The 19,488-nt window shown below is 35.8% G+C and overlaps 2 protein-coding genes across 3 annotated transcripts in view; one reads left to right on the top strand and one right to left on the bottom strand.

Annotated features, from left to right (window-relative positions):
• NRAP (nebulin related anchoring protein) overlaps positions 1 to 1,963 on the bottom strand; it is a 79,568-nt gene extending 77,605 nt beyond the window's left edge. For both annotated transcript variants that reach the window (XM_051981464.1, XM_051981463.1), the window contains exons 1-3: positions 1,741 to 1,963; positions 1,302 to 1,396; positions 246 to 333 (exon numbers count right to left, since the gene is read on the bottom strand). In XM_051981464.1, the coding sequence (XP_051837424.1) occupies positions 246 to 333; positions 1,302 to 1,396; positions 1,741 to 1,812 (255 nt within the window). In that variant the 5' untranslated portion in view covers positions 1,813 to 1,963. The remainder of the gene's footprint in view (positions 1 to 245; positions 334 to 1,301; positions 1,397 to 1,740) is intronic.
• Positions 1,964 to 10,871: 8,908 nt separating this feature from the next.
• Positions 10,872 to 19,488, top strand: part of CASP7 (caspase 7) — a 52,970-nt gene continuing 44,353 nt past the window's right edge. The window contains exon 1 of the mRNA XM_051981467.1: positions 10,872 to 10,965. The gene's annotated coding sequence lies outside the window, so the exon portion shown is untranslated. The remainder of the gene's footprint in view (positions 10,966 to 19,488) is intronic.

Consider the following 19,488-nt stretch of genomic DNA (forward strand, 5'->3'; position numbering starts at 1 on the left):
AGTTAAAGCAATTATGTTATATAGAATCTTAAACCATATGTATTCTTTATTGCTCATTAGATAAGCACACTGAATAGTTGGGGGAAAGAGAAATACTAATAAATAGATTCAGAAAATACATAAATATATTAGTGTAGAGAATAGATATGAGATCCAATCTAGAGAAAGTTCTCAAACTCAGCATCTATTTAAATACAAAGGTAATTTTTTTCAATGATTTCTAAACAAAATATCAAATTACTTACCTCACTATCTACTTCTGACTGCTTTTTCAAATTTATGTTTAATGGGCTCCTATACACACTAGTAAATGTGTTGTTCTTGGGGTTATGTCTATAAAACACAAAAGAAATACAAAAGAAAGTTAGAAAAGTGCTAATCTCTCAGCAAATTTCCTCGGCTCAACACTACTTGATCATGAAGAATCTAAATGTACAGTACCTGTCTGAGGCAGTAAATGTAGTATCTAGGAGATAAATTAATTATAATTTCTATATTATACATTTTATATATCATAGTTATGTAATTATTAATTTAGGCTTTGATTTTAGAATTTTTGAGCTAGAAAGGACAAAAGGAATAATTTCATACACACACCTCCTCCATGTTACAGATGAGGAAACTGAAGCCCAAAGTGAAATAACAATAAGGAACTGGACAGGGTAGCATTCCAATCCAGGTCTCTCAAATCCAAGTCCAGCACTTTTTATGCACTACATTCTCATATGTCCTATTTTTAAAAAACTCTACTTAGCAGTTAATAGCCATTACAAAATGAAAACTGGGGGGGGGGGAGTTTTTTTCCTCAAAATCCTAGTCCTCATATTTTATAGCCATTAAATGAGCTTGCCCATTTCTACAGATTAAGGAGTCACATTTTACAGACTTAAGAGTCACATTTATAATTAGAAGGGACTTAAGATGTTGGTCATCTGGTCCAAACCTATCATTTGAAATGAGCAAATCAACACCTAGGAACATTAAGTGATATGGTGAAGGTCACACAAATAAGTTGCAGAGCTAAGGCAGGATGCTGCTCTTTATTTGGTTAATTTGTTTTCCCAAATATTTAAACCCAGGGTCTCTTTTAGTGTATGTTACACTTAGATGTCTTTTACAACCCGACATGTATTCAGGTTGTATTTAGGAGAATATTTTTTGGAAGACTATACTTTTCTATAGAACTGGTACCATTTCTTTAAGTGGTTTCTTAGCAATTCTCAAAAAAAAAAAAAAAAAGATTCAAAAGGATGTTTAAAAAAGGAAGCGGGTGAGCAAAGAGGAGAAAGCCACAAACTTACGCATAACAATAAGGCTTCTTCTGATGACTCACAAAATTATTGACACTTAGCATCATCTTGCAGACCTCACAGTGAAAACAAGCTTTGTGCCATGTCTAGAGAAACCATACAGAAAAGAGAAAGGGAGATTCCATAATTTCCAAATACTCAGATATGACCAAGAGTAAAGATACAGTTATTAAATTTCAGTCATCCTGGAATTTGGGCAAGAGAGAAGGTTAAAAAACACAATGATCATAATTAAGTTAAGAGATTAGCATCTTTTCTTTCAAGATGATAAAGACAAGTTCTGTTTCCCCCTTGGAAACAAACACAAGTGAAGAAGATGGGAATATCCATCCGCTTCAAAATGCATAGAAGTTTTGCTCAGGTGAAAAAAAAATAATAAATTTCACAACCCCGAGTTTTCCTCAAAGACCAAAGAAATATATCTACTAACCTGATCTATACAGTTGATCTTTTCAGCAGGATAAACCCCATACCCACACCTAGAGCAAGCCTGAACGTTCATCTTAGCGTAACAAAGTAACAAACGAGGAATCCAAGGAGAGCTCCTTCAAACATCCAACTCCACTCTGTACCCAGACCCCTTGCTCAATCTCCTTGTTGTCCTTGGTGGTCACCAGCCTGTGTTAACCTTCTCTATCCAACTACCTCCTTTGCTTTCTTGACTTTCTGGTGTGAAATCAGCAGCTGGAAGGCTTATAAAGCTGCCACTTACTCAGGGGGTCTATTTTGGCGCTTCTGTCAACAAGCCTGCTGGGGGAAGGGATAGTAGAGGCATTTCTAGCTGACATGGTTCTCTAAATAGAAAAGTGAACTCATGAATGGCATCATGCCTGTCTGGATGACTAGATCCTGGGAGGTGACCATTCTGCATTCACCCCTGATTGTTTAATGCTAGTTGTGATCATTAGCTAAGAAAAGAGCTTTTAAAGAGGTAACACCCTATCTTCATAAGACCATCCGGAAAGAAAAGTTACTCCTATATCTATTCCCAGAGTGGACACTTCCGATATAGTAAATAACTCACTGGGGCAGAAACACAAAGCTAAAAGGGCACATGAATGCTGGCTTTATCACTGAATAATTTTGCCTTATAACGGAGGTCGAATAGAGTAGGGGTGAAGTTGTAGAGAGTGATACAATTAACATCGTGAGTTTGAATCCTACTTCTGATAACTGTTGGTGTCATCATAAACCCATCACTTTCCTTTCTGAGCTTTTGGCTCTTCATCTATTAAATAGGGATTATGATGCTCTAGCATCTATCTCACAGGGTTGTGCTGAGGCTCAAATGAGATAAGATATGCAAAGTGCTTTGTCAGCCTTAACATAGTATATAAATGCCAGGTATCATCAGGGTTTCTGTGTCTTAAAGTCACCCTCCTTCAGAAATCATGAAAACCAGCATAATTGTTGTGTTTAGAATGTAAGCTTCTTGAAGGCAGATTTAGTTTGGGTTAGTTGTTAAGTTTTTGTTCCTTTTGTTTGTTTGTTTTCTCTTTGGAATCTTAAGGCTTATCAGAGTGCCTAAACATAAGAAGCCTGTTATAAATGTTTATTGAACTAAATTGAAATAAACATAGTCTATTAAAGATTTGTTTTAAATTATCACTAATTCTATTTTTAAACCCTCTCATGAATTGGAGACATGACCTAAGGTGGACTTAATGCCATTATTAGAGTAAAAACATATTTAAATAACAACTTACTTTTAAAAAATCCTTGATATCTTTTTTTATATCACTTTTCCTCTATCCTCTCCCTGAAAGCCATTCTTTAGAAGAAATTAAAAAAATTAATCATCAAAACTAAAAAATATGTCAACGTGATTCAACTTTAAATATAGCATTCCACATCTATAGTCTTCTATCTCTAGGAAAAAAGGGATAGAGATACACTCTTACAACTCTTCTGTGGAATGTTTATTCATTTAATTTTTCCATATTAAGTTTTTATTTTTGTTGCTGTTTTTCTTTCTATTTAAATTATTAAAGTTACTGTGTAAATTGATTTCTTGGTTCTGCTTATTTAACTTCCCATTATTTTATTTTCATCCTTTTTTTTTTTTTTTATCAGCACTGTAATGTTCAATAGTGTACCAAATTTTGTTTAATCATTCTGGAATTGGTGGGCTTTTACTTCTTCCCAGTTCTTTGATACTATAAAAAGTGTTGCTATAAATATTTTGGGGTCTTTAAGACATTATTTTGTATCATTGACTTACTTGGGATCTCTAGGTGGATGGATATTTTAGTCATTTTCTTAGTATAATTTCAAATAGCTTTGCAGAATGATTGGACCAATTCCCAGTACCAATATGCCAATTTTTTCATTAGTATACCTAGTATTTTGCCACACCTTCTGCGTCAACATTGACTATTTCCATATTTTGTCTTTTCTGTCAATTTTCTGAATCTAAGGCAAAGAACCACAAATTGTTTTGAATTTCTCTTAAATGCATCCCTGGTGTGCAATCATCTTTAAAATAATTAATACCATGAAGTTTTCTTTTTGTACATATCTTTTGACAGGCTTTTTGTTAATTGTATTTCTTCAATAAGAACCTTCTCAGAAAAACTTGACACAAAGATTTTTTTCTTTGTTTATCAACCACTTCCTTTATTAACTTGGTTGCCTGATTTTTGTTCATGCAACAGCTTTTCACTGCCATGTAACTAAAATTTAACTTGTTATGTTCATTCTTATCTCTCTCTAATTATACCAATGAAAAGTACTTGATCTGGTTCTAGTTCTTTTCTAATTTTTCATTTCTTATGATGTGAGTTTTAATATTTAGTTCATGAATCCACTCTGACCTTATATCTTATAAGACGTTGGTCTAAATCTAAGTTATACCAAAAATGATTTGTTTTCCAATGATTTTTAATAAATAAAAGGTTCACAAAACAATTTATATTCTTCATTTAATTGAACAGTGGCTCACTGACTTTAATTCCTTCCAACCCTTTCTTATCTAGTCAATTCCACTGATCTTTTTTTAAAAATAAAATAGGTTTGATAATTATTGTTTAATAATATAGTTTGAATGTGCATACTCTTTGATCCAGCAGTGTTACTACTGGGCCTATATCCTAGAGATTTTAAAGGAAGGAAAGGGACCCACATGTGCAAAAATGTTTGTGGCACTCCTTTTCATAGTGTCAAGAAACTGGAAACTGAATGGATGCCCATCAGTTGGAGAATGGCTGAATAAGTTATGGTCTATGAGTGTTATGGAATATTATTGTTCTATAAGAAACAATCAAATGGATAATTTTAGAGCAGCATGGAGAGACTTACATGAATTGATGCTAAGTGAAATGAGAACCAGGAAAACATTGTACATGGCAATATCAATATTATATGATGATCAATTCTGATGGAAGTGGCTCTTTTCAACAATGAGATGATTCAGGCAAGTTCCAATGGTCTTGTGATGAAGAGAGTCATCTGAACCCAGAGAGAGACTGTGGGGACTGAATGTGGATCACAACATAACATTCTCACTCTTTTTGTTATTGTTGGGTATCTAACATGTTCCTAAAAAATAATCCCTGCCTTAAGGAGGATTCTAATGGGGGAGACAACAAACTATATACAAGATAAATAAGAAATTATTAACAGAGGGAAAGCACTAGAATTAAAAGAGGCTGGAAAAGGCTTCCTTTGAGAAGTAGGATTTTAGTTGTGATTTTAAAAACTTTCAAGGATACCAACAGATAAAATTGAAGAGGGAGAGCATTTCAGTAACAAGGGACAGTCAGAGAAAATGCTGGAGCCAAGAGATGGAATATCTTGATTGTGGAACATCAAGGAGGTTAGTGCCCATGGATCAAAAAATATGTGAGCCAGAGTAAGTATAAGAAGACTGAAAAAGTAGAAAAGAGCTAGAATATAAAGGGATTTGCCTGCTAAAAAGAGGATTTTGTATTTGATCCTGAAGGTAATAAGGAGCCAATGGAGTTAATAGTCATAGATACAGTCATACCTGTGCTTTAGAAAGATTAGCTTCAGAACTGAATGAAGGATGGATTGAAGTACGGAGAAATTTGAGACAAACAGACCTAGCAGTAGACTGTTTCAATAATTGAAGCATGAAATGATGAGGACCTGTGCCAAAGTAGTGGCAGTGTGTTAAAGTGTAACATCAAAAGATGTTACAAAGATAAAATCTGTAGACCCTGGCAACAAATTGGACATGGGGGTGAAAGACAGTGAGGATGATTGCAAGTGTGCAGCATTGGGAGTATAATGTTATCTTCTGTAGTTATAGGGAAGGTATGGGGTGGGGAGGGTTTAGAAAGAAAGATAATGAATTATGTTTTGGACATATTGAGTTTAAGATATCTACTGGATATCCAATTGGAGATGTCTGAAAAACATTTGGAGATTCAAGATCGGAGATCAGTAGAAAATTTGGGGCACGATGATAATTAAATCCATGGGTGCCGATGAGATTTATCAACTGAAGTAGTATATAAAGGAAGAGAAGAAGAGGACCCAGAACAGAACACCATGTGACATCTACAGTTAGAGGGTATGATTGGGAGGTGGAACCAGCAAAAGAGACAGAAGGAAAGGAAAACCAGAAGAGATGTCCCAGACATGTAGAAAGAAAATGAGTATGTAACAAGGAGGAGAGAATGATTAATATTAACAAAGATTACAGAGAAGCTGAAGCTAATGATGGTTAAGAAAATGACATTGGATATGGAAAATAGGAGATCACTAGTAATTTAGAGAGAAGTTAGATGTAATAATATTGTCAAGATGGATTATAAGGTATTAAGAAAAGTAAGAGGGGAAAAAAGTGGAAATTTTTATTATTCAAGAAATATTTCCTAACTATGTTCAAAAGGCTATAAAACTGCAGACTCTTTGATCCAGCAGTGTCAGTCCCAAAGAGATCATAAAAGAGGGAAGTAGACCCACATGCGCAAAAATATTTGTAGCAGCCTTTTTCTAATGACAAGGAACAGGAAACTGAGGGGTTGCCCATCAATTGGGGAATGGATGAATAGGTACATGAATGTAATGGAATATTATTGTTCTATAAGAAATAATGAGCAGGTTGATTTCAGAAAATCCTGAAAAGACTTACATGACCTGATGCTAAATGAAGTGAGCTAAACTAAGAGAATATTGTACTCAGTAACAGCAAGATTATATGATGATCAATTGTGATGGACTTGACTCTTCTCAGCAGTGTGGTAATTCAAGACAATTCCAATAGACTTGGGATGGAAAATGCCATCCACAAACAGAAAGAGAACTATGGAGACTAAATGTGGATCAAAGCATAGTATTTTCACTTTTTTGTTTGTTTGCTTTTTCTTTCTCATGGTCTGTTTCCCTTTTGGTCTGATTTCTCTTGAACAACATGGTAAATATGGAAATGTGTTTAAAACAACTACACATATATAATCTATATTAGTTTGCTTGCTGTCTTAGGGAGGGAAGAAGTAAGGGAGAGGGAGAGCAGGAAGAGAAGCAGGAGCAGAAAAGGGAAAGAAAAAGGAAAAATTGGATAGAAAGGAGGGCATAAACACTATGAGAAAGGGATAAGAAAAGGGGGAAGAGGTGATAGAAGGTAGGGAAAATAGAATAGAGTGAATTAAAAACGAAATACTACTAAGGAGGGACAGGGTGGAAGAGATAAAAAATATATACAAGGGAGAAAATAGGATGGGAGGAAATACAGAACTGGTCATCATAACTGTGAATGTGAATGGAATGAACTCTTCCATAAAACAGAAAAAAATAGAGTGGATTAAAAAACAGAATCCTATAATATGCTGTTTACAAGAAACACATTTGAAACAAAGAGATAGAGACAGAGTAAAGGTAAAAGGCTTGAGCAGAATTTATTACACTTCACCTGAAGCATAAAAAATAAGGGATAGCAATTCTGATCTCAGATAAAGCAAAAGTAAAAATAAATCTAATTAAAAGAGATAAGGAAGCTACATCTTGTTAAAGTGTACCATAAACAATGAAGTAGTAAAGATACTACTAACAATATACGCACCAAGTGGTAGAACATCTAAATTCTTTGAGAAGATATTAAGTCATTTACAGGAAGAAATAGACAGCAAAATTATATTAGTGGAGGACCTCAATCTTCCCCTCTCAGAGTCAGATAAATCTAACCTGAAATGAGTAGATCAAACAACAAATCACAGAAACAATCAATAATTTCATCCAAGAGAATGACAATAAAGAAACAACATACCCATAACTATGGGATGCAACCAAAGCGGTTCTTAGGGGAAATTTTATATCTCTAAATAGTTACATGAATAAAATACAGAAAGAGGATATCAATGAATTGAGCACACAACTAAAAAAGCTAGAAAAAGAATAAATTAAAGCCTCCAATAAAATATCAAATTAGAAATTCTGAAACTCAAAGGAGAGATTAATAAAATTAAAACTAAGAAAACTAAGAAACTATTGAACTAACTTATAATACTAAGAATTGGTTTTATGAAAAAATCAACAAAATAGATAAACCTCTGGTTAATTAGATTAGAAAAAGGAAAGGGAAAACCCTAATTATCAGCATCAAGAATGAAAAGAGTGAACTTACCACCAATAAAAAGAAATTAAAGCAATAATTAGGAGCTATTTTGCCCAACTGTATGCCAGAAAGTCTGACAATCTAATCAAATTGGATGAATATTTACAAAAAATGTAAAATTGCCCAGATTAACAGAAAAGGAAATAAATTACTTAAGTAGTCCCATTTTAGAAAAGAGAAATTGAAGTCCCTAAGAAAAAATCACCAGAGCCAGATGGATTTGCAAGTAAATTCTGCCAAACATTTAAAGAACAATTAATTTCAATACTATGTAAATAGGTAAAGGATCTTTCCAAATTCCTTCTATGACACAAAAATAGTACTGATACCTAAATCAGGTACTGATATCAAAACAGAAAAAAAATTATAGACTAATCTCTCTAATGAATATTGATGCAAAAAATTTAAATAAGCTATTAGCAAAGGAATTATAACAATTTATAAACAGGATAGTACATTGTGACCAAATGGGATTTATACCAGAAATTCAGGGCTGATTCTATATCAGGAAAACTATTTTCCATAATCAACTATATTAATAACAAAACAAAAAAAATCATATGATAATATGGAGAGAACATGGATGAATTCCCAAAAAAGATTCCAATAAAATGAAACAAGGATGCCCATTATCACCACTATTATTCAACATTGTACTAGAAATGTTGGCTTTAGCAATAAGAAAAGAAAAAGAAATTAAAGGCATTAATAATAAAGGAATTAGAAGAGGAAATAAGGAAATAAAACTATTACTCTTTATAGATAACATGATGATATACTTAGAGAATCCTAAAAAATCATCCAAAAACCTATTGGAAACAACTCATAGCTTTAGCAAAGTTGCAGGATATAAAATTAACCCACATAAATCATTAGTTTTTCTATATATTACCAACAGAGCCCATCAGGAAGAAAAATTCCATTTAAAATTATACTGTAGATAAGATAAAATACTTGGAGGTCTACTTGCCAAGACAAACCCAAGAACTATATGAACACAACTACAAAATACTTCTCACAGAAAGTCAAATCTAAACAATTGAAAAAATTATCAATTGTTCATGGGTAGGCTGAGCTAATAAAATAAAAATGATAATTCTGCCTAAATTAATCTACTTTTTCAGTGCCATACCAATCAAACTGCCAAAAAGTTATTTTATAGAATTAGAAAAAAATAATAACAAAGTTCATCTGTAAGAATAAAAGGTCAACAATATCAAGGAATTAATGAAAAAATTACAAAAGACAGTGGCTTAGCAGTATCAAACATAAAACTACCCATTTGATACTAGCTAAGAAATAAGAGTTGTGGATCAGTGGAATAGATTAGATATGCATAACCTAATAATCAAAACTATAAAATCTTTTAATTTTTTTTAGCTGAGGCAGTTGAGATTAAGTGACTTGGCTTTGCTCAGGTCCTCCTTACTTCAGAGCTGGTGTTCTATCCATTGCACCACCTAGCTGCCTCTTTGATAAACCTCCAAACTCCAGCTTTTGGGTTAAGATCTCCATATTTGACAAAAATTGCTAGAAAAACTGGAAAACAATTATGTCAGAAACTGGACATTGACCTACAGCTCACACCCATACCAAAATCAGATCAAAAATCAGATCTAGGCATAAAGGAGGATATCATAAACAAATTAGGAGAACAAGGGATAATTTACCTATCAGATCTTTGGAGAAGGGAGGAATTTATGACCAAAGAAGAACTAGAGAACATTATAAAAGGCAAAATGGACACTTTTGGTTACATGAAATTAAAAAGGTTTTGCACAAACAAAACCAACAGAAACAACATTTAAAAAGAAGTACAAAGCTGAGAATTTTTTTTTTTTACAGCCAATGTTTCTGATAAGAATCTCATGTCTAAAATATGTAAAGAACTGTGTCAAATTTATAAGAATATAAGCCATTCCCCAATTGATAGTCAAAGGATATGAACAATTTTCAGATGATGAAATTAAAGCTATCTAGTTATATGAAAGAAAAATGCTCTAAATCATTATTGATTAGAGAAATTCAATTAAAACAACTGAGGTACCACTTCACATCTCTCCGACTAGCTAAAATAACAGGAAAAGATAATGATAAATGTTGGAGGGGATATAAGAAAACTGGGACACTGGTGTATTTATTGTTGGTAGAGCTGTGGAATGATCAGTCATTCTGGAGAGCAATTTGGAGTTATGCCTAAAGGACTATAAAACTGTGCATACCCTTTGACCCAGCAGAGCCACTACTGGGTCTGTGTTCCAAGGAAATGATAAAGAAAGGAAAAGGACCTACGTGTGCAAAAATGTTTGCAGCAACCGGTTTTGTGGTAGCAAAGAATTGGAAAATGAGTATATGGCCAACAATTGGGGAATGGCTGGACAAGTTGTGGTACATGAAGGTAATAGAATATTATTGTTCTATTTAAAAAAAAAAAAAAAAAAGGCGGGAGAACAAACTGTTTTTAGAAAGGCCTGGAAAGATTTAAACGAACTGATGCTGAGAAAAACAAGCAGAATCAGGAATACGGTGTACACAATAACAGCAAGAATGTGCGATGATCAACTAAGTAAGTTTTGTTTTTTTCCTCAGTGGTTCAGCGATCCAAGGCAATCCCCTAGCTCTAGAATTCAAAGGTGGAAAATCCAGGGATCGGGACGCAGAGCCTCGCCTCTTCTGGGAATCGGGAGAGGCAGGGAAAAAAAACCTGGGTAACCGCAATGCAAAGAAATCAGACTGATTCCGCCCAATGAGCTGGGCCCCAGGACCCGGAAAAACTCCCTCGCGGGGCTGGCCGGCCCCTCCCCGCGCGCAGAGGATGTGGGCGGCGTTCAGAGCTCAGCAAACTTCGAGACCTGCGGCCCGCTCGCTCCGCCCTCTCGACCCCGACCCCGGTCCAGGAACCGAAGGAATTGGCCCGAGCGCCCTCGGAGAGCGAAGCTCCACCTCCCCGCCGGCTTCAGCCCCGCCCCTCTGTCCATTTTCGCTTTCGCGCCTTAGGCGCAATATAACCAGTGGCAGGGGAGAGGGATCTAGTTGCCGCGTCTCCCTCCGCCTCCCCCGGGATCCACCGTAGACACGGTAATGCCCGCTGCGCCCCCGACTTTCTCTTCTCTCTGGGCTTGCTGCCTGTCGGACCCCACATCCTCGCTGACTTCTCCAGTCCTGGGCCGCTCGTCTGTCTGTACTCAGCTCTCCCCTTCTAACTTAGCGGGCTGCTGTTCTTCTCCCTCGCTCCTTTCCCTTTTCTGAGATTGTCCGGTCTTTGGCTGAAAGAAGAGTTAGTCTCTCTGATAAGAGTTATTACTAGTTGATCACCTGTGGGATATTTGTTAATTCCTGTAGGATATGGACTGTGTAATTGATTTTGCAACCCTCCCTAGGAAGCCATCCTTGCTGGGAGATAGGTCTTAATACAGTTTTGATAAAATTAAAAATATAAATATAATCATAGCTACCATTTACCGCAAGATTTTAAGACTTGCAAAGCACTTTCCACATATTTTTACAGCCTCACAACAACTCTGGGAGATTGGTGCTAAGGAATGGGAATATTAACAAAGACTAAGTGATTGGACACACGGATCCTAAGTGTCAGAAGCAGGATTCTAAGTCGTGACAGGCTTGGGAAGGAGACTTAGCTAGTCGGGGTAGGAAGAGATGGAGAGATCTTAGAACCTTGGAACTGGAAGGGATGTTAGACATCATAGGGTAATAGATTCAGAACTAGGAAGAGGCTGGGACACCCGGTAGTCCAAACTCCTTATTACTTACAATGAGGAAATTCAAGCCCAAGAAATTGATTTGCCTAAGTCAATTTCCATTCAGCCTTTATAGATTTAGAATCTTTGTCTTACAGCTGAGGAAACTGACACTCAAAGGACCATAGGATTTTTAGAGTTAAATTTTAGACATGGACAATATGTTGGATTTAGAAATGAATATTGCCAGAAAGGGGCACCTATGTAGTACAGTGGATAAAGTGCCTGGCCTGCAGTCTGGAAGCCCTGAGCTCAAAGTAGCTGTGTGACCCTGAGCAAAACACTTAATTAACCCTCTTGCCTCAGTTCTCCTTCTGTAAATGGAGCTGCAGAAGGAAATGGCAAACTACTGTACTATCTCTGCGAAGAGAATTTCAAATGGGATCATAAAAAGAGTCAAATATGACTAAAAACCGAAAGAACAGCAATCTACCATTTAATTTAGGTGTGACTTTGGCCAAATCACTAGGTCCCTTCCTTGGACCTCAGAATCTCATCTGTAAAATGAGGGGGTTGAACTACATTGTCTCTGAGAACTCTTGCAGTTCTAAATCCTTTGATTTAAAGCAGTCAACAAACATTGAGAATCTGCTGCTTTTTCTAGGCCTGGCACAGAGTTATGTGAATACAGAGAATGTATATGCAAACACACACACACACACACACACACACCCCACACACAAAATAGTCTCCTCTCTCAAGGAACTTAACTGACTGGCAGGGACAAGGGGAATGTAGGGACAGGTATTTCTAGACCAGAGATTTCATCTGCATAGGGAATTCCTGTATAAGGAGACTCTAATGCAGCTGGCATCTTCTTTGAAATTTAGGCTTAAGAAAGTAGCTTAGGACATGAGAGGTTTAGTCCCTTGCCTGTGATCACATAGCATGTATGGATCAGAAATAGTACTTAAAACTTAAAGTCTTCCTGTTTTTGAGGCTTGCTCTAATGTACCATGCTTCCTCTGTATGCATGCGTGCATAAGTAAATATGATCTATATGTACCTGCAGATGCACTTAGATGTATACACATGGTGTCTGACTCTTTGTGACTCTAGACCATATCTTTTAGCTTTTTAATACTGTCCATGGCAAAGATCTTGGGGGTTTGCCATCTCTCTCTCTAATGGATATCTTTTATCAGAACTCTCCACTTTGAACTGTTCAGCTTAAATAAATAACAATTCCACCATATTGTCCTTCCATCACAAGGCAGTGATCCAGGAAGGGGGTGAGAGAGAGAGAAAGATACACACATGTATCTATATGTATGCACACATATGTATTTATATGTACATATACACATGTGTATATGCGTGTATGCATGTTTACATATACATGCATCTATGGTGTGGGCACTTAGGCGTTTTGGCAGCTGAGTGGAAGGATGAATTGGAGAAGGAAGAGATAATAAGTTAGGAGACTTTGACATAGTTGTGGTTAGAGGTGACCAGGGCCTGAGCCAGGGGATAGAAGGGAGGAACATCACAGACATAAGATCCACCAAAATTTGGGAAACCAAAGGTTGAGGAGAATGAAAACACAAAGGAGTTAGATAATGTTAATTTATCATAGGAGACCTAGAAGAAATGGGCAGAATGAGAAGCAGGAGAGAAGCTTAACATCTCCATTTACATAGGAGTTTAAGTATTGTGCCTAAGGTCACATAGGTGGTGGCAGAGTCAGCATCCATCCTGGGCTTCTAACTCCAAAGCTATTGGTTTTTTCCATTAATCTATTTTCTCTTGGGGTAAAGTGCTTTTCCCAAGGCTATATAGTTTGGGACTCACCCCACAGTGACTTTGGCATGTTTGAGAACATAGGACCCACAGTGGACCCAAAATTACTCCCCCACCTCTCCCTTTGGGATATTTGTGTACCTTTTTTATACAAAATTCTTTTATAAAATGCTGCCAAAAGTGAAACAAAAACTGGTTCGCTCTAATCTACTTGAATATTCATAGGCAGGACAAATCGAAAGAATACACATTAATTTTTGTTAGAAACTACTCCTGCTCTTCCAGCGTTGTTTCTTTTTTCCCCCTTCCTAGCATGGAAACTCAGGGAACTCACTAAACATAATCTGTTTTGCCCTCAATTTAATTGATGGGGGGAAAGGATTTATTAAGGAATTGAGGAAGTCCCTGATTTGGGAAATAATACATTGCAAAAAGGAAATTGTTGGTGGTTTTTGTAACTAGTTTTCTTTTTTTAGAGTCACAGACTTGAGTAGGTCTTTGAGTGGTCATCCATCCCAACTGCCTCATTTTACAGAAGAGGAAAGCAGGGTTTGGGGGGTTTGTTTTGTTTTGTGGTAAGATAATTGGGGTCACACAGCTAGTAAGTGTTTAGTGTCTGAGGTAGTATTTGAACTTCTGGCTTCTGCTGTTTGATGCTCTATCCACTGCTGCCCTGAAAACAATGTTAAACCTTTTACCTGAGGTCAAATCCTTTAACTTAAAAACCTGATATTTGCCCACTGTACCACACTCCTTCCTAGTTTTATAGAATCTAAACTGGGTTCTCAAAGTCCATACCAGGCCAATACAAATTTTGGTAGATTCTTCCAGCCTACAGAGGTTCAAGTATGGGCACTAGTGATGGCTGTGTGTCTGCTCATAGACATCATGTTCAGAAAAGCTTTATCATCAGAAGGTTGTCCTTTCCAGCGATAGTTTTTTGACCCTAGCTATGAAGCAAGGTGGAGTTGGAATAAGATAGGACTGAAATCTGTATGGGTGGAGTCCCACGCAGATGAAATCATAAATCTAGAAATGTTGGAGCATGTCTCATCTAAACAATAACTTAATTTTACATAGCAGATCATCTCTATATATGATTTTTACGTAATTATGACAAGTATCTGTTTTATCAAAAGGGAAACTGAGGCTCGGAAGTGAAGGCATATGTCCAGAGTCATTTAGCTAGTAATTTAGAGACCCAAGCCTTAAACCCAGGTCTTTTGTATCCAAATGCAACCAATCCCCTTTTAATTTATTAATTATTTCTTAAACAGCAGTTATTCATTAAAATTAATTACTGATCCATACATAAAGCTTATGGTTTTATGGTTTTATGGACTCTAAACTGGATTCTCAAAATTCATGCCAGGCCAATACAAATTTTGAGCCACTGCAGACAGCTGCAGTCTCTTCTGATCTTTTTCTTCACTAACTTCTATTAGACTATTTTGCCCAAGAATCCATGTTTTTCTTTGCAAATTTAGGAGCCTTCCATCTATAAGGAAACTCCTGGCAGATTGCAGGATTTTATCTGGGTGAGTCAATCCCCACGAGTTCCATGGAACTTGTAGGTAGGGTAAGGTACACACGACCCAGACGCCTCCTTTTACTGAGCATGAACACCTCCCAAAGAAGCCAAACTCAGAATAGGACTCTAAGAATCTGGTTCCCCTTCTCCCTGGGTAGGAGTTTATAGTTGAAGTCATCCATTCAATTGTTCTGGAAACCTTTAGCTTCCTTTTCCTTCCTGTGGCAAATCCTGATTAGTTTTTTGTTTATTTTCCCCGGAGTTTATTCTTTAAAGCCACTGGATTTCTTGAACTTGTATTCTTGGTCTTGGAACTTGTTCAGAAATTGCCTCACCCTCATTAAGGGTAAAATAAAATTGATTTTTTTAACCCCATGTGCCTAAAACATCTTAATCCAATTCAACAAACATTTATTAAACATGAAACACCATGGAGAACCTATGATGAGTAATACAGTACACAGAAAGATCCAGAGCTCTAGCTCAAGTCTACCTGTGTGATCTTGGAAAACCTCAGTTTCCTTTATAAAAAGGGGTTTCTCTAAATCAGGACTTCTTAAGCTTTTTCCATTCATGAACCATTTTTACCCAAGAAATTTTTACATCCTGGGTATGTAGATATAGAAATCAAACATTGACTGATAATAAATAATAATTTCAGGAATCCCAAATTCAGTTACAAGACCCCACATGGGGTCTTGAACCATAGTTCAAGAAGCTGAGCTCTAGATGACCATAAGATTCTAGCTGTTTTCTATGATCCTTTTAAATAATGATAGTTCTTATTTTAAAATGTTGAAAAAGTATTTTCTTTACAACAACCTCTAAGGTAGATAAAACAAGATCTCGATCTACATAAGGCTTATATACTGATAAAGCCAGCTATAAGAAATCTTACTGAGTATAGATAAAAAAAAAAAACAAAAAAAAACAGGTAGGTAGCACATTGGATAAAGGGCCAGACATGGAGTCAGGAAGTCTCATCTTTCTGAGTTCAAATCCAACCTCAGATACTTAATAGCTATGTGACCCTGAATAAGTCATTTTACCCAGTTTGCCTCAGTTTCCTCATCTGTAAAATGAAGTGGAGAAGAAAATGGCAAACCATTCTAGTATCTTTGCCAAGAAAACTCTAAATGAGGGCACAAGGAGTCAGACATAACAGAAATAATAGGACAATGAAAATAGAAATGATCACCAGAATTATATTTCTTCTAATCTTTATTAGATTATTGGATTTTTGATGTATTAAAATATTGAAGCCCTTTGAGTATAACTAGATATGAAATCAGAGGACCTAAGTTCATATATGGCCTCAAAGGGAATACTTTTAATTTTTGAGCCTCAGTTTCCTTATTTGTAAAAATAAAAAGGTGGGATTAAATGGCCTCTGTAGCTCCATCCAATTGGTGCTTTATGTTCCCCATTTAAAAAAAAATTAGCTCACATCAGGCTCCAGAAGTCTTTTTTTTAATCCTATACCTTTTTACATAATGTCATTTAACATTTAATATAGTATGTCATTTAACATTTAATATAGTATGTCATTTAACATTATGACACAGCATGTCATCAAACATTTTAAAACAATTTTCAGTCAGCATTATTACATGTCCATTATGGGGACTGTTTAGTAGTATGAGAAAGCCACTGGATTTGGATCAAAAGATCTGAATTCAGATCCCACTTCTGACACATTTTAACCTCTCTGATCTTGGGCAAATGATTTCATTTCTCTGAGATCAATGATAATCCTGAAAGCCCTTTGAAACCTTGAATCTTGCAATTTCCCTGAATAAAGTGGTCTTGCACCTAGAGAATCAAGGAAATAGACACACACACACACACACACACACACACACACACACACACACACACACACACACACACATCTAGTTGATGACTTCTAAGGAGCAAGGTCCGTTTGTTTCAGAATCTCTTGTAAGTTCACCAATTTCATTTCCTTTGCAGAGGTCCTAAGGTAGCAATAGACAAGATAAGCTGTTGCCTAAGGCAGGGCACTGTTTCAAGGACACTTTGTAATATTTTATGAGCATGCTTATTTTAATACAGCGGGAATATTCTGCTGCCTGTGGCATGTGAGTGTTTATCTGTGACATAAGGCCTTAGTGTAACAGTTTATTTTTAAAACGAGCTGGAATGCCTTGTCCTGGTTCTACCTGGGTGTGGTAAAATGCCTTATACTGCTGGGATCATGTTTATAAGCTTCATTGTGGCAAGTTAAGTCCCAAAAGAATTGTAATTGGTCTTTTCTTAGCCTGAGGTTAGTAGTTCTTTAGGTAGGCAATGTGTGAGAAAAATTTCATTGCTAATTTTTCCATAGAGAGACAATTTAGAGAAGTGACACTTAGAATAGATGTGTGACCTCTGGCAAATAACCCAAAGTCTCAGTACTCCAGATCAGCAGGTCTCTAAATCTAGGCTAAGAATTCCTTAAATGTGCAGGAGGTTGAAAACTATTTTCACAATAGTTCCAAGACATTCATCTTTTTTTTTTTTTTTACCCTCATTCTCTTATGGTTGTATGAGCTACATTATTTGTGAATTAAAGATTTAGTTAAAACATAAAAACTGAGTTAAGATATATTATCTGAAGAGTTCTCCTTTTACTTTACAAATGGACAAATCTACGGACACAGCTGGATTTGCTGTTTTGCTGAGATTTGTCCAGCATCAGCACCAACTAATGATTGAAGTGTTTTGGGTTTTTTGTTTATTTGTTTTTGAAGAATGTTTGACCACAAACACAAACACATATGGTGCTAAAGTTTTCAAAGTGTTGAATAACTATTTTGAATCTACTGGCTTATCCTGGAACAACTGTGTTGATAATGAAGATTCAGAAATAGGTGATGGGTTACCATTGTCTCCTTAGCACAAATCTGGTCAATGGCCCCCACTTATCATGGCGGTCCTCACAGACATTTAAAAAGAAAAAAAAGCTTCACTTAAGAGTGCCTGATGAAGCAGTGAAAGAGAATGATTTAAATTTTATCCCTTGAATACACATCTTTTTAATATTCTGGATAATGAAACAGAAAGTATCATAAAATATTCCTTTTTGTACACTTGTGTATTGTGGTGTCAAGAAGAAATAGATTTGCTTGACTGCTTGAGCTGTGAGATTATAAACTTCACATCCCCAGTGCTTAGCTGGCACCTGGCATTTAGTACATGCTTTAAAAATGTTTATTCATTGATTTGCTTTGATTATTGGGTTTAAATGACCAAGGAATATTATAGTAAATTTTAAAAACTACATAATCAGAAAAAAAAAAACGCACCCTTTTAGTGGACAAAGCAAAAACCAAGCAGCAGTCAAAAACCTCAACGATTTTCAAATTCCAAGGAGAAATAACTGAAGTATCACATGATTATTCTATGTATTAAAAAAAAATTAAAGAAAAAACCAGAACACTATGAATTGGAACAATAAGGACATTAACTGGGATCCCTTCTCCACCATTTTGTCTCTGTCTTTGTCTCCCTCTCTGTTTCTCTGTGGGGTGTTCTCTCCCGCTCCCACTCTCTCTCTCATTCTCTCTCTTTCTTGTTCACTCTCTTTCTCTCTCTCTCTCTCTCTTTCTCTCTCTCTCTCTCTTCACTTCACTCACTCACTCTCTCTCTCTCACACATACACTCACACATGAGCCTGGTCATTCAATAAAAGGGAAGGCTTTGTCATCTCTTTCAAAAGGACCAAATGTGGAAGAAAGAACCCTGGGTTCTGGATTGGTATTAATGAATGCTGATTTGGATCTAGTTTGGAATCCAGGATTCAGAAACTTACATAGGCCATAAATTGGGGTTTTATTTATTGTTTCATTGATTCTTTAAACTTAAGAAAGTAATGGAGAAAATGTTAATAACATAGATTAAACCTAAAAGTATGCCATTCAATTCAGCTTAATTCATTAAACATTTATTAAGCTCCTACTTTTTGCCAGGTACTGTGCTAAGCACTGGAGATACAAAAAGAGGCAAAAGACAGTTTGCCTTCAAGAAATAATTTTTTTTTTCTGGAAAGACAAGTTAAACATTTATCAATACCACCCCTCCTTTACAGCACTGTGATAGTATTCTTAGCTTCCCCCATTCCTAAAACATTGTCTAAAAATATATTTGAAGGTCACATCTGAACTCACTTTTGATTTCCTGGGATACTTAGGGTTAAATGTTTATTGATTTCTATGCTGTGACAAAGCAGTTCACAGATTATTAGTTCTGAAAGGATTCTTAGACATTATTTATATCAGCACCCTTATTTTGTAAATGAAAACTAATCAACAAACATTCAGTAAATATGTACAATGTCCTAACCACCATATTAAGTATCAAAAATACAAAGACAAAAATGAAACATTTTCTTCTCTCAAGAAATTTACATTTTCTGTGGGGATACAACATATATATATATATATATATATATATATATATATATATATATATATATATATATGTAGAATAAATACAAAGTAGAGAAGGAGTGCAGTTGTAGTTGGGACATTGAGAAATGTTTAATATTGATGACAGTGATTGAGGGATTCTGAG

This window comes from Antechinus flavipes, chromosome 2, assembly GCF_016432865.1.
Source record: "Antechinus flavipes isolate AdamAnt ecotype Samford, QLD, Australia chromosome 2, AdamAnt_v2, whole genome shotgun sequence".
In the NCBI taxonomy this organism is placed as follows: Eukaryota; Metazoa; Chordata; class Mammalia; order Dasyuromorphia; family Dasyuridae; genus Antechinus; species Antechinus flavipes.